This window comes from Schistocerca americana, chromosome X, assembly GCF_021461395.2.
Source record: "Schistocerca americana isolate TAMUIC-IGC-003095 chromosome X, iqSchAmer2.1, whole genome shotgun sequence".
Lineage (NCBI taxonomy): Eukaryota > Metazoa > Arthropoda > Insecta > Orthoptera > Acrididae > Schistocerca > Schistocerca americana.
The window spans coordinates 610548371-610562124 of NC_060130.1; the positions used below are offsets into that span (position 1 = coordinate 610548371).

A 13754-nucleotide genomic window follows, 5' to 3' on the forward strand; every position below is an offset into this window, starting at 1 on the left:
CACTACAAAAACACTTTATAGTAAACTATAATATGGATGGTCTACATCCCTCTCAAACATGGTACACATGAGACTTCCTGGCAGATTAAAACAGTGTGCTGGACTGAGATTTGAACTCAGGACCATTGTCAGCAAAAGGCAAAAGTCTCAAGTTTGAGTCTGTCTGGCACACTGTTTCAATCTGCCAGGAAGTTTTGTATCAGGACACATTCTGAAAACTTCATTCTGGGACATTTGTATTCCTTCAAACATTAGCCTATGAGAAGTGATCTATTAATTATTTGTGTAGCTATTGACAAATTTGTTAATATCTTGTGCTATAACAGTGAGGAATTTATGCAAAACAATTATTATACTCATATTGCAAAAAAATAATGGTGAACAACTGAAATGATCCAGAAACAACATAGCCTGCTGAATTTTAACATCTCTCTGAATTTGCCATTACAATAACCAATTGGAAATGCCGTGTGGCTACGGCCTCCCGTTGGGTAGACTGTTCGCCTGGTGCAAGTCTTTCGAGTTGATGCCACTTCGGCAACTTGCGTGTTGATGGGGATGAAATGATGATGATGATGATGATGATGATGATGATGATGATAAGGACAACACAACACCCAGTCCCTGAGCGGATAAAATCCCCGACCCAGCCGGCAATCGAACCCGGGCTGTTAGGTATGACATTCCGTCACGATGACCATGCAGCTACCAGGGGTGGACAGTAACAAATTGATACAGAACGTTCCTAGTAAGAAAGGGAGGAGAATCTACCAGTTTCTTCCTAACATAAAAGAACGTTAAGAATGACATACTTCCTTCCCACCAAGGGAGTTATATACTACCTGTCGAGACATGGACCATATCCCAGCTACATACTAAGAATACAACAGCGCTAAGCAGACACTTGTGAATGGGGAGCATTTGGCAGCCCTGATTGTATCTTCTGATTGTTAATCCCTTGACCCCTCCCCTTCCCTTAGTTGCGACATGGAGATCTACAGTGTTTGTTATTTACAGAAAACAATTTTATTGTAATACAACTACAGAAAGTCTATGGACGGTATTTTAAGTGGGCCAACTTTAAGCAATTCCCTTGCAACCCTCTAGTAATCTATATAATTTTAACTTTTATTAAATCTTCACAAAATTTTACTTATGGTAGTAATTTATGTGCTGTAAGTTGTAAATAAAATAATTGTTTGTTAACTGACTGTTGGCCCAGCGCCAATAAACGTGCTCTTCCACTGTATTGGGGGGGGGGGGGGGGGGGGGGGTTGAGAACCTGTAACACATCGTTCTGTAAAGTAAGATCTTTAGTAAAACATTGTAACTAACTCCCATAATAACTGATGAAATTTTTTATACGTTGGAATGAAGAAAATTGATTGTTCACAAAAACAAATTGCAGCATGTACCACACACCCAGCGCCGCCTGGTGGTTTTTTCACTTGGTAGGAGGTTACAATTGTCTCGTGCTCGAGAATGTTGACGTGATACAATGTATCTAATGTTTTTGTATGACTAACATAGAAATGGTAAGCTAGGAAGTCAAATTCTAGTCATTGTAATATGCCACTTATCAATGGTGAAACACATCATATTTTAATATTGTCTGGTACCAGTTATATGTTGTATTTCTGTAGCCTTTGAAAATGACGGAAAGTCAAAATGCGTGAGGATGATGAAAAATAAAAGTGTGGTCAAGACTTCACTAAAGTTATTAAAAATGACCTCCTATTAGTATAGCATGGAAAGCAATGAATTCTGAAACAATGGGACATAAAACTCACTAAATCTTAAGATATAGCCAGGAAAGCCTCACTGTGCCTCTGATGATAAACCCCTTGTTCAGCAGGATCTGTATCATAACAAATAGAGAGAAATTCTATTCAAATTACATTAAGTAACAGTCAATCTTCAACTGTCACATAGTGAAGTAGAATTCAAGTCTATCAATTCTACATTGACATCCCCAAACACATACACTGCCTGACAAAAAAAATTTTTACCCAGAATGGGAAAAGGAATCGAAATGAGACTTCACAAATTCAGATAGTATGTGCTGTTGTTTCATTGGTTACAAAATAAGAGGCAAATTTAGAAAGAAGCTTGCAGCATGAGCCCACTTAAAAGTTTGAAGTTGCATTCCACAGGTTGAACGCATGCACCAATTCAGTTGGAAAGGGTGTCAGAAAACCATTGTACCTTCTCTAGCCCACAACTGTTGTAACTGGTCCTTGATATACTGGAAACTGGCATTGGGATTGAGTTGTCATTTGAGATCTTCCTAATCATGGGAGTACCTCACCATCATGCAGACAATTCAGAGTCATGTGGACAAGCATTGTCCTGCTGAAAAGTGGCACCACAATACTGCCGCATGAAGAGGCAACACATAAGGGCGCACGGTGTCTCTGATGTACCACTGTACAGTCAGATTCCCTCTTCGCTACCAGCTGTGAGCTGAACAGATACCCAATGGATCCCCACACCATCATGTCAAGAGTAATACTTTTGTGCCTCTCCAACACACAGGAAGAATGATACCTCTGCCCAGGTCACCACCACACTTGTTGACAATAGTCATCTGGTGCAGTGCAGAACTGCAGTTCATCACTGTTCACAATGTGGTGCAATTCATCAGCAGTCCATACTTTCTGGTCACAGCACACCTCCAAATACAGAGTGGTGTTGATGGCAAGGACAGTAATGCCCCATTCTGGTTGCTGCTAGTCTCCAAACAATGGTGCTGGATGTCATACTATGTTGCGGTGAGTCCATCACTTCTTATCAGATGGCAAGTGGAGATGTGACGGGGTTACAATGTGCCTGGTGCAGGATATAGAGATCCTTCCTTGTGATGATCAGATGCCATCAATAGGAAGCTGGACGATGAGCATGTCTGCCCTCACGTTCCACGCAGTCTAATATTCGGCCACTGTCATATCCATATGCCCCATTATTCTAGATACTGCACACTTTAACCAGCCAGTGAAATGGAGACCCACAATGAGTCCCCTCCCCCCGTTAGTTGCCAATAACAGTGCGTTAACGTGAGTACACGGCATCTCTGTGTCCTTCACAGTGATAACTCCACATCTGATGCTGTTCAAGCTCTTATATAACAGTACTCTGCTGGGCCTGGTAACCACAATACATACAAACACAAATGCACTCTGGTGGCTGTTCTGTCACAGAGAATACAACTTTAAACATTTATTTACCAGCTGATGGTGTTTTAAGTGAATGAAGTTACATTGACATCTAACCCTGACTTCTAGGTGCTTCACTTTATTTGTCAGACAGTGTACTTACTGAAAAGGTTTATTGTTAGTAATGAACCAGAACAAAAAGAGGGTTAGCATTTCTTCAGCAATCGACAAAAAATTACACTGAACTCTGATAATACTCATTTAATTGTTATGCAGAGAGCTACATACTATTTTACATCTAGGTGCAATAAAACCACAATACAAACAGCAGTGACATCAGCCTCACATGATCAAATGGTTCATGAAAGTTCAGATTTGTCAGTCCTGAATCTAAATGCAATTCCACCAAGATAATACTACCTGTGTTTCTCAAGAATTGAAACTAACAGAAAATTAATGAAACTTCTCACCTAAAAGTTATATGTATTCTCAGTGTAATGTTTAGCACATCCACATAGACACAATGGTTTGGCTAACACAGTAGAGCAACAAACAGATACAGGAGAGCAACAAACAGATTTAGGATCTTACCTGCATTTGTGGCACTGAAAAACATTTTCACCACAGTTTGTGCAAACACCAGGATTAGCAGGTACAGATGCTGAACACCTTGGACATTGGAGTGTTTCTGTGGAGGCCTGGATATTTTCATAAAAATCTGCATACTCGATCATAAGGTTGCATGCAACAATTGGCAATGGGAAGTCAATTTTGGATTCTGTCTGTCCAGATGTCAACGTCACTTTCTTAGCTTTATTCCACATAGCTACAAGAAACACCAAATAAATTAGCAGGTGATACGCAATCCAGCATATCAAAAATTTCAGTTTATACACTTTCAACTACAGTATAGCCCCACTTTTACATTCCGAGAATTAACGTTTTCCAGACATCTATGACTTTTTTTTATCAACCCCGACAAATTTCCGATGTGGACAATGTTAATTCGCACTGAATTTTGTGTTAACACATTTATAATTTTCATAAAATGATACTGTTATAGTGTTGCCCTTCAAGTAGTGTTTGTGAATGTTACGTGATTAAGTTTCTTAACACCAGGATGCTACAGTCAGCAACTCTGGATCAGTGAAAGTCTAAATAATTCATATTTTATCTCTTGCTGCTGTCAAGCTCTACTTGGTGCGGTAGGTGATGTGAGTAATTAGGTCCATTTGAATGATGACCGACCCCGACTGTTTTCAAACTGTCTCTACTGTGCACGTGCAACTTCATGAATGTTATGATCATCATGATACCTCGAATGCATATTTCATATACTTTATTGTTTGGCCACTTGTAGCATTTCTTGATGTCTTTGCTTTGCTTAAACATTTCTGATTTAAATAACAAAACACTACAACAGTTATGTATTTTTCCATGCTTAGCAAAATATGTTTCGGGAATTTATTCTCATTGCCAAGCTAAAATATTTACGTAAGTATTTTTTGTTGTTTCACACACAAACAGTATGAGTGATAGTTTGCATGTGTGTGGTTTTCTGCATAATGGAGGAGGCACAGTATCTTATAACCTCAAAGAGATGACTGCAGTGCAAGAGACATAGAACAGCATATGTGCAATCATCATACAAAATACTTATGTAAATATTCACACTTGACAAAGAGAATAAATTCTCAAAAAGTGTTGTGCTAAACACGAAAAAATACGTAAGTAATGCAGTATTTGATTACTTAAATAATGAATGACACAACTGCATGCTTTTCAAAAACATTGATTATGATGAATCGAATTAAGTAAAACATTTCTGCTTCCCAGACAGTTACCAGTTCCAGTTATGTCAGTGACTAAATTTAGTACAAAATTCAGATAATCTTTATTGGATAATAAAGGAGCCCTTGACAAGTATTTTGATGCCTATTATGGAACTATATCACACAAACTACAAAAATGGAAAATAACATTTACGGCTTCCACATTTTACATTTTCCTGCATTTTACACCATTTTTTAAAAAGACCCTTGAAAAGTGTAGAAGTGGGGTTTCACTGGGCTCCTTATACCTTAATTAGTATTCTGGTAAACCTGCAAATTTCAGACTCACCTGGTTTATTTTTTAATTCAACAACAGCTTGCACTGTTCGATTGTTGTAGTAAATATTGATTGTTCGCACCATTTTTGTCCTTTTCAATTCACTTATACGAAGTGTGATTCTGCTAATCGTATGACTTCCAATGAGTTTCACAATCTGAGTATGAGTTGTAAACTTTGAATCAATCTGTAACAACAGGTTTTTTTTAAATACAAACTAAAAAATTACAGCATAGTACAATTGTAGCATAGCACACACAATGATATTTACTGTACTTACCTTTATAGTAGAAAGTTTAATTGAGGTATATGGTACCTCTGGGTTATTACACACTAGGCATGGCTCACTTTCCAAATAAAAACCATCAAGTTCCACAAATTGTGCCACTTGGCTGTACAGATTGGAATTAGGATGACAAGATAAAACTCTGTTCTGGGCTTGCAGTAAATTCACAGCCTCTTCTACATACTCCGACAGCTGTGGACACAGCCAAAAATGATCATGGTTCACCAAGAATTTACAAGATCTTATTTACAACATTTATGTTGTAAAGTCCTGCAACAGAAAGTATTGAACATACAGAAGTACAAACAAAAATATAAAGGGTTTCTCTCTCCACTGAGACAGATTATATGGACTCCATATGTTGTTAGAAGCAAATGTACCGATTTCCCTCCCTTTCACATGAGTTACGAAGTTAAATAACCTGACATCATAGCAAAGTGGCACTAAAAACAATATATCTGGCAAAATAAACAACAGTGCTCTAGAGGTTAAACAAACAATTTGCCTGAAAATTCACCCAGAAGACAATTGGCAGGTATGTAAATGATTATAGAGTTGCAATTTTCTGTGACAGGTAGAGCAGCCACACTATGCATTAGTATTATTTGTGCTTAGTGGTGTTACCAAGCCTGGTAGAATCCATAAAGAGCGTGAACAGAGTCAGATGTTGAGTGATCAAGAATCCTGCGTACTTGTGAAAGACAGTATTATCAGCACCTGACACATTTGAAAGAGGCCTTATTATGGGTCTCCATTTTGCCACTGGTCAAATCATGTAATATCCAGATTTGTGGGGCATTCGGATGTGACAGTGGCCCAATGTTGGATTGCATGGGAGCATAAGGGTACACAAACTTAATGTCAAGATACCAGTCGATCATATCTGACAACCATAAGGGAGCCTCACCTTATTGTGCCCCCCCCCCCCCCCCCTCAGGAGAGTACACAACAGGTCCCGGATTCCCTTCCCAACTGAATCATTGCATGTAGCCAGGCCAGACGGGGTGCAACACCATACTGGTAAGTGGGCTCATACTGTCAACTCCACTGTAAATATGAGTAGATTTTGTAACCAATGAGGTAATATCACACACCTTCTCATTCTATGAAGTTTCATTTTGTTTCACCCACCTTCTGGGAGCTTCTTTTATGGCAGTGTAACCTGATGTAATGAAGACTTAGCACAACAACATTTTTGTGTGAATTTTTAAAATCCATGGACAATCACCGACACCAGTGCAGTATAATACCAGTGATCATTTAAACATCAGTATTTGCATAAAAAGATTGAACTTTTGTATCTGTATTCAATGGGTTTAGAAAAAACAATAAAATAGTTTATATATTGGAAACAAGAAGGAAGGATTTGTCCCGGCATTTGCCTTAAGCAATTTAGGGAAACCACAGGAAACACAAACCTGGCTGGTCAAAGCACAATTTTATCTGCCATCATCCTGAATACAAGTTCCTGTAACAACTGCATTAAGGTGAACCTGGGTTACTATAACAATGACAGTAGGATGAGATAATAATTATATTAAATGTTCTTGTAACTGAATTTTATTTTAATTAGTATCACCCGTGAAGAATTGTGCTGGTACTGAAATATTCTGAAAATTCCACCACTGTTGCTGAATCTAATGATGCTCTACAATAAGCTGTAGAATGTAAAGGTCGATGTAACTGCACACCATCTACATATTGATTTTACACCTGTCATAATTCTGAACATATCTGTTACCCATTAAGATAAAGGCTTCTTTTTTGTGTGTGTGTGTGTGTGTGTGTGTGTGTGTGTGTGTGTGTTTCTTTCAAAGATATCTGATTTTCTCACAACTAGAATGCCACTGAATGGGACAGATCATTACATAAAGCTTTCACTGCTTTTTGATTATTTTAAGACATATTTGAAACAATTATACAACTTACATCCCTAGGAAGATTTTCTGTGTTTAATGTGAAATAGCCCAACAAGTCCACATACTGGGCAGCTTTCCGACCAAAAGCTGATAACTGAGGCCATAAGCTCCACATAATCTCCAATAATATATCACACTCTGCTTCTTGGGAGTGCCTGTAAAAACAAAACACGTAATGTCACACATAATACAAAATGTCATTGTAGATGTGATTTAATACAGCATTATGATATATTTTGAACCATGAACGAACATTGAACGATAATGGCAATAAGGCTAATACCACTCCATCATTTGTTTGCAAAGTTTAGCAGAATACAAAGCATACACAGGCCCTCCCTGAAGACTACAAATTTTTCTTGATACAGATGTAAGGAAACAATAGATAAAGATAATGTGAACAAATAGTATGTACCATGCAATCATTTCCAAGTCATGTCAAGCTTCTGAAATCACATTACTTTACTTTCCTTTTTGGGATGATTCAGGTATCTAAACAACTCTTTACTTGAACTAAACCAATAAAAATGTTATTTTGGACTGCTGAATGACAATTTAAAGGAAAGAATGTGGGGAAAGATAATCATCTTGGTCTTTTACATGTATAATATATATGACAATAAAATATGCAAGTAGTCATAGTAGAATAGGCAGATTAAACAAACAATGTTAAAGTCTTTACACTATTGGTGGAAGATTCCTAAATGAAAAATGGAATTTGGCTTCCAATTTCCGCACTTAGAATAAAAGAAAAAAAGAAAGACAGCAGAATGTGCAGGGATGGGTGGATGGGCAGGATAGGGTGGAGTATGCTACTAGGAATCCAGGAAGCCTAATCTTGCTAGTCAGTGATATGTTCCACTATTATTAATTTCCATACACTACCTATCTTCTTCTTCTTATTCTTATTCTTGAAGAAATCATCTAACCTCAAAATTTCTCTCAACTGATGTGAGTGTAAAGACTGTGTACGACACTTCTGTTTAAAAGCCAAATATCTCTCAAATACATAAATATGATCATCGATGAGGAGCAAGTAAAAAGTAATAGCACTGAACTTATAAGTCCCAAGAAAGAAACAATTAGAAGGAACCTTTCCAACACTATTTTTACAGCTTTAAAATTAGAAGGAAGCGTCCCAACAATGTTTTCAAATCTTTAAAACTGAAGGGAAACATTCCCTCTTATAAAACTTTTATCCATTCTGGATCTGGAACACTGTGACACTCTTGTTAAAGGTTTCAGAAATTACTGCACCCAATCACCGTTTTTTCTTCAGTTTTTATTTATTCATGACTTGTTTCAAATTACCTGGCGATTCATCATCAGATGATACAATTTAGTTTGAAGTATTGTGGGGGTCATGCTCACCTAAACACCATCCCCTTTGCCTCTTTTTTACTCTCTCTCTCTCTCTCTCTCTCTCTATCTCTCTCTCTCTCTCTCTCTCTCTCTCTCTCTCTCTCTCTCTCCCTCCTCCCCTCCCCATACGTATACTATCCTCTTTATTGAGCAATGAGAAACATGCCAAACAGAACTTCTCTACCAGAAATATTGTCCTAAACACTTTGTTGTAGATTTTGTAAATAGCATAAAAAAATTTGCAATGTCGAAACATAATACTATTTTTTTTAAAGAAAGTCATGTAATAAATATATATTTTATTACAAATGCCACACAAAAGGAAAAATGAACAAAGAAAATCTCTGCCTCAACAAAACTCTTTGGAGACAACAGCCACACTCTTTGGTTTGTTTATATGTTGTAAAGTATGTGGGAGTCACCAACAGTGGAAAAGTGTCTGTTTCACTTGATATTTAATGATACTGGAAAGCATACATTATGTTTTCCAGAGCAGTGCTTGCAACAAGAATAAAAACAGTGAGTAATACCATCAAATTAATCTTACAATCTTAATATTCTTCCCACATACTGTGCTCACTTTTTCGTCTCTGTATTTGCCACAGGAGCATGACCCAAACAATACTCCAAACTAAATTGTATCATCTGGTGATGAATCGCCAGGCGATTCAAAACCAGTCATGAATAAACGAAAACTGAAGAAAAAACAGTGATTGGTTGCAGTAATTCCTGAAACCTTTATTCCCTTTTATGACCAGCTACCTCATAACAACTTTGTCTACAACTAAAACTGAAATAATGAACAAATGGGATTTTATTCTCACTGGCCAGCCCACAACTTAATGTAAACAAAACTTTAGTGAGATCATTTGTATATAAAACCTAATATTTTGGCTTGGTTCTCTAAGGTGCCCAGTCAGTCCAATTTGTTTAACAGCCCTCCAATGCTATGTACTGTTGCAATTTTACTTGTATTCAGCAAATTGTCCAATATTTCATATTTTAATGTATTCTAATTTGACATACATCCAGAGCATTTTTTCTGGGGGAATGATTGCAGACGATTACCCCTAAACTTTTCTGTCCGCAAAGTAAGTTCTTCACAATGCTGGAGAGCTTCAGCAGGCAACCAATCTCAGTAACTGAATCTCTAGCACCCTGTCAGTGAGTCAACTTCATTGTTCTGTGAGTGAGCCGACATGTGGGACATTACATACTTTATTAATCACTTACCGTTCCTTTCTCATAGGTTATATGCATGACTGTACAGTGTGTCCTGCCTTTCATTGCAAGTTAGCCTAAGAGTTTCAGATAAGATGAGCAGCAAAATAACGAACTATTTTACTTGTTCTCCTGCATCTAAAAAGGTAAAACTTGCTAATAATTCTTGTATGAAGGAAAAGTCTGGAATTTCGACATTGTCAGTGGATGACAAAAGATGTAAACCTGAATACTGGACCCATGGGTAAAAATACAGTCAATGAACTTACGCACAACAGAAAGTCAAGTGATCATCTAGAATGTTGGACCTTGGCTCAAGAAATTGCATTTTGGGAGACAAATGACTGGTTGATCGTTTCAAACAAAAAACTTCATTGCAAAATTTGCAAAGTAGTAAGAAATTTGGACAAAGAAAGAAATAAACAAGGCATAAACGCTGCACAACTGTTGGCTACCATACCTGTGGCATCTCCAAGTGATTGAAGAAAAGATGAGATGATTTCTTCGCGGGGAGGGGGAATATTAAAAACAAACTTCCATTCATCAAGCTGCTGCGCAAATACTACTTTGTGCTAAATAGAAGACTTTGGAAAATGCCTGCACTAAGGCATTTCAAAACGAACAGGAGGTGACAGCAAATATATTTCACACTACTTTTAAAGTTGCACAAAAGAATTGATATGTCATAGTTATGTTCTGAGGGAACACCAGAGTCTAACTGCATCACCAGGTGAAAGCGACTTGCCCTACCCTATTTGGAGATCGCTCAATCATCTTTGGGTGGGCGTTCCTCTATGCAAGACCAACATGCAAAAATGGCGATACATCCTGCGAGTGTGGAACAACACAAGACCAGACCCACCTGCTAATTTGTCCTCAACTAGAACAACCCTGCACAACACAGGACATCTTGAGCCAAGCAGATTTTATGGTTGTTTAAAACAGCAGATGGAGAATCATCATCTGCAGACAGACGATATTGCTATCTCTGAATGTGCAGAAGTATTGGACTAATCGACGTGGCCTAAAAATCGCGGAATATCATATGATAAAACGAAGTATAAAAACCTTATGTTGTTGTCATTTTGGTCTTCCAGAGAGAGGAATGCTTAGAGGATTTCGAGAGTATTTGATTGAGAAGAAAATACCAGAATCCCTCCTTCCTCTCCTCCATGCAGGGCAATGTGTTCCCATATCTACTAGTGAATGTGTTTTTTCGCAAATGAATCTCATTATCTCACCTTTCCATCTTTTTACTGTCAGCAATCTCACGCTCGTTAAATTGGTTGGCCCTCAACAGCAGTCGTTTCAACCTATGCGTTACGTACACTCTAGGTTTATGAAACCTACTGATACCATGAGTAAAATAGAGGGTTCACCAGCCAGAACTAATGTCAATCTGGAAACTGTTATAATGCTAGGTAATGTTAATTACAGTGTAGTTTTATACACTCCTGGAAATGGAAAAAAGAACATATTGACACCGGTGTGTCAGACCCACCATACTTGCTCCGGACACTGCGAGAGGGCTGTACAAGCAATGATCACACGCACGGCACAGCGGACACACCAGGAACCGCGGTGTTGGCCGTCGAATGGCGCTAGCTGCGCAGCATTTGTGCACCGCCGCCGTCAGTGTCAGCCAGTTTGCCGTGGCATACGGAGCTCCATCGCAGTCTTTAACACTGGTAGCATGCCGCGACAGCGTGGACGTGAACCGTATGTGCAGTTGACGGACTTTGAGCGAGGGCGTATAGTGGGCATGCGGGAGGCCGGGTGGACGTACCGCCGAATTGCTCAACACGTACATCGATGTTGTCGCCAGTGGTCGACGGAAAGTGCACGTGCCCGTCGACCTGGGACTGGACCGCAGCGACGCACGGATGCACGCCAAGACCGTAGGATCCTACGCAGTGCCGTAGGGGACCGCACCGCCACTTCCCAGCAAATTAGGGACACTGTTGCTCCTGGGGTATCGGCGAGGACCATTCGCAACCGTCTCCATGAAGCTGGGCTACGGTCCCGCACACCGTTAGGCCGTCTTCCGCTCACGCCCCCAACATCGTGCAGCCCGCCTCCAGTGGTGTCGCGACAGGTGTGAATGGAGGGACGAATGGAGACGTGTCGTCTTCAGCGATGAGAGTCGCTTCTGCCTTGGTGCCAATGATGGTCGTATGCGTGTTTGGCGCCGTGCAGGTGAGCGCCACAATCAGGACTGCATACGACCGAGGCACACAGGGCCAACACCCGGCATCATGGTGTGGGGAGCAATCTCCTACACTGGCCGTACACCACTGGTGATCGTCGAGGGGACACTGAATAGTGCACGGTATATCCAAACGATCATCGAACCCATCATTCTACCATTCCTAGACCGGCAAGGGAACTTGCTGTTCCAACAGGACAATGCACGTCCGCATGTATCCCGTGCCACCCAACGTGCTCTAGAAGGTGTAAGTCAACTACCCTGGCCAGCAAGATCTCCGGCTCTGTCCCCCATTGAGCATGTTTGGGACTGGATGAAGCGTCGTCTCACGCGGTCTGCACGTCCAGCACGAACGCTGGTCCAACTGAGGCGCCAGGTGGAAATGGCACGGCAAGCCGTTCCACAGGACTACATCCAGCATCTCTACGATCGTCTCCATGGGAGAATAGCAGCCTGCATTGCTGCGAAAGGTGGATATACACTGTACTAGTGCTGACATTGTGCATGCTCTGTTGCCTGTGTCTATGTGCCTGTGGTTCTGTCAGTGTGATCATGTGATGTATCTGACCCCAGGAATGTGTCAATAAAGTTTCCCCTTCCTGGGACAATGAATTCACGGTGTTCTTATTTCAATTTCCAGGAGTGTAGTTAAACAAGTTATCAGTTTTACTGGAAAGTTCAGAAATTGTCACCGCATTATATCTCGTGCAAGAGTACCCCCTTCTTTTTCTGTTTTTTGTAAAAGAGCACTGTATATTCCATTTCTGAAAGCATTGAAATAAAGAACTAATTGTGATAAAACAAAGTTTAGTTCAAAAGAAATTCACAAATGCACAAAGCATTAAATATGTTTCTTCAAAAATCATTCCATTCCTTGGTGTACTTTCTAAAAACTTCTCAATCCTATTTTGTGACAAGATAGCCAGCATGAAACTACTGCACCATTTGTATTTCAAATATCTGCATGTACAGTCTGTTAACTAAGATCGTGGTCTGGTTACTGTGACTAGATAGCCCGCATGAAACTACTGCACCATGTCAGGTTAATCACCAGAAATATGTATCTGGCAACAACAAACTAAAAGATATACATACATCATATATGAATGAAAGAAAAACAAACAATTACAACTAATAATACACCCAGTCACCCACAGCGTCAATAATTGCTTGGCATCTCCGACGCTTGCTCGAAGCAAAGTTTCCCGCATATTCATATGGAATAGATCTCCAAATGCATCGAATTTGGATTGACAGCTGTTTCAAAGTGAAGACCAAACTTTTAATTACAACTTATTTTTTATGCAAGACCAGAAATTTTCAATAGGGTTGGCATCAGGCGACTGTGAGAGCCAATCCAGAACTTGCACACTTTTCTCCTTTTTCCAGTCGCTGCAAAGCCTGCTACAGGGCTTCAGATCATTGTCCTCCTGCAGTATCCAATCTTCGTTTTTGACAATGAACTAACATTTGGCAGCCAGCATCAAACATCGTTGATA

At 39.6% G+C, this 13754-nt stretch overlaps 1 protein-coding gene across 1 annotated transcript in view; it reads right to left on the reverse strand.

The window, feature by feature from the left end:
- LOC124556456 (protein purity of essence) overlaps positions 1-13754 on the reverse strand; it is a 443522-nt gene that overhangs the window by 91753 nt on the left and 338015 nt on the right. Inside the window, exons 57-60 of the mRNA XM_047130407.1 lie at positions 7477-7621; positions 5542-5739; positions 5274-5448; positions 3744-3978 (exon numbers count right to left, since the gene is read on the reverse strand). Coding sequence (XP_046986363.1) covers positions 3744-3978; positions 5274-5448; positions 5542-5739; positions 7477-7621 — 753 coding nt within the window. The remainder of the gene's footprint in view (positions 1-3743; positions 3979-5273; positions 5449-5541; positions 5740-7476; positions 7622-13754) is intronic.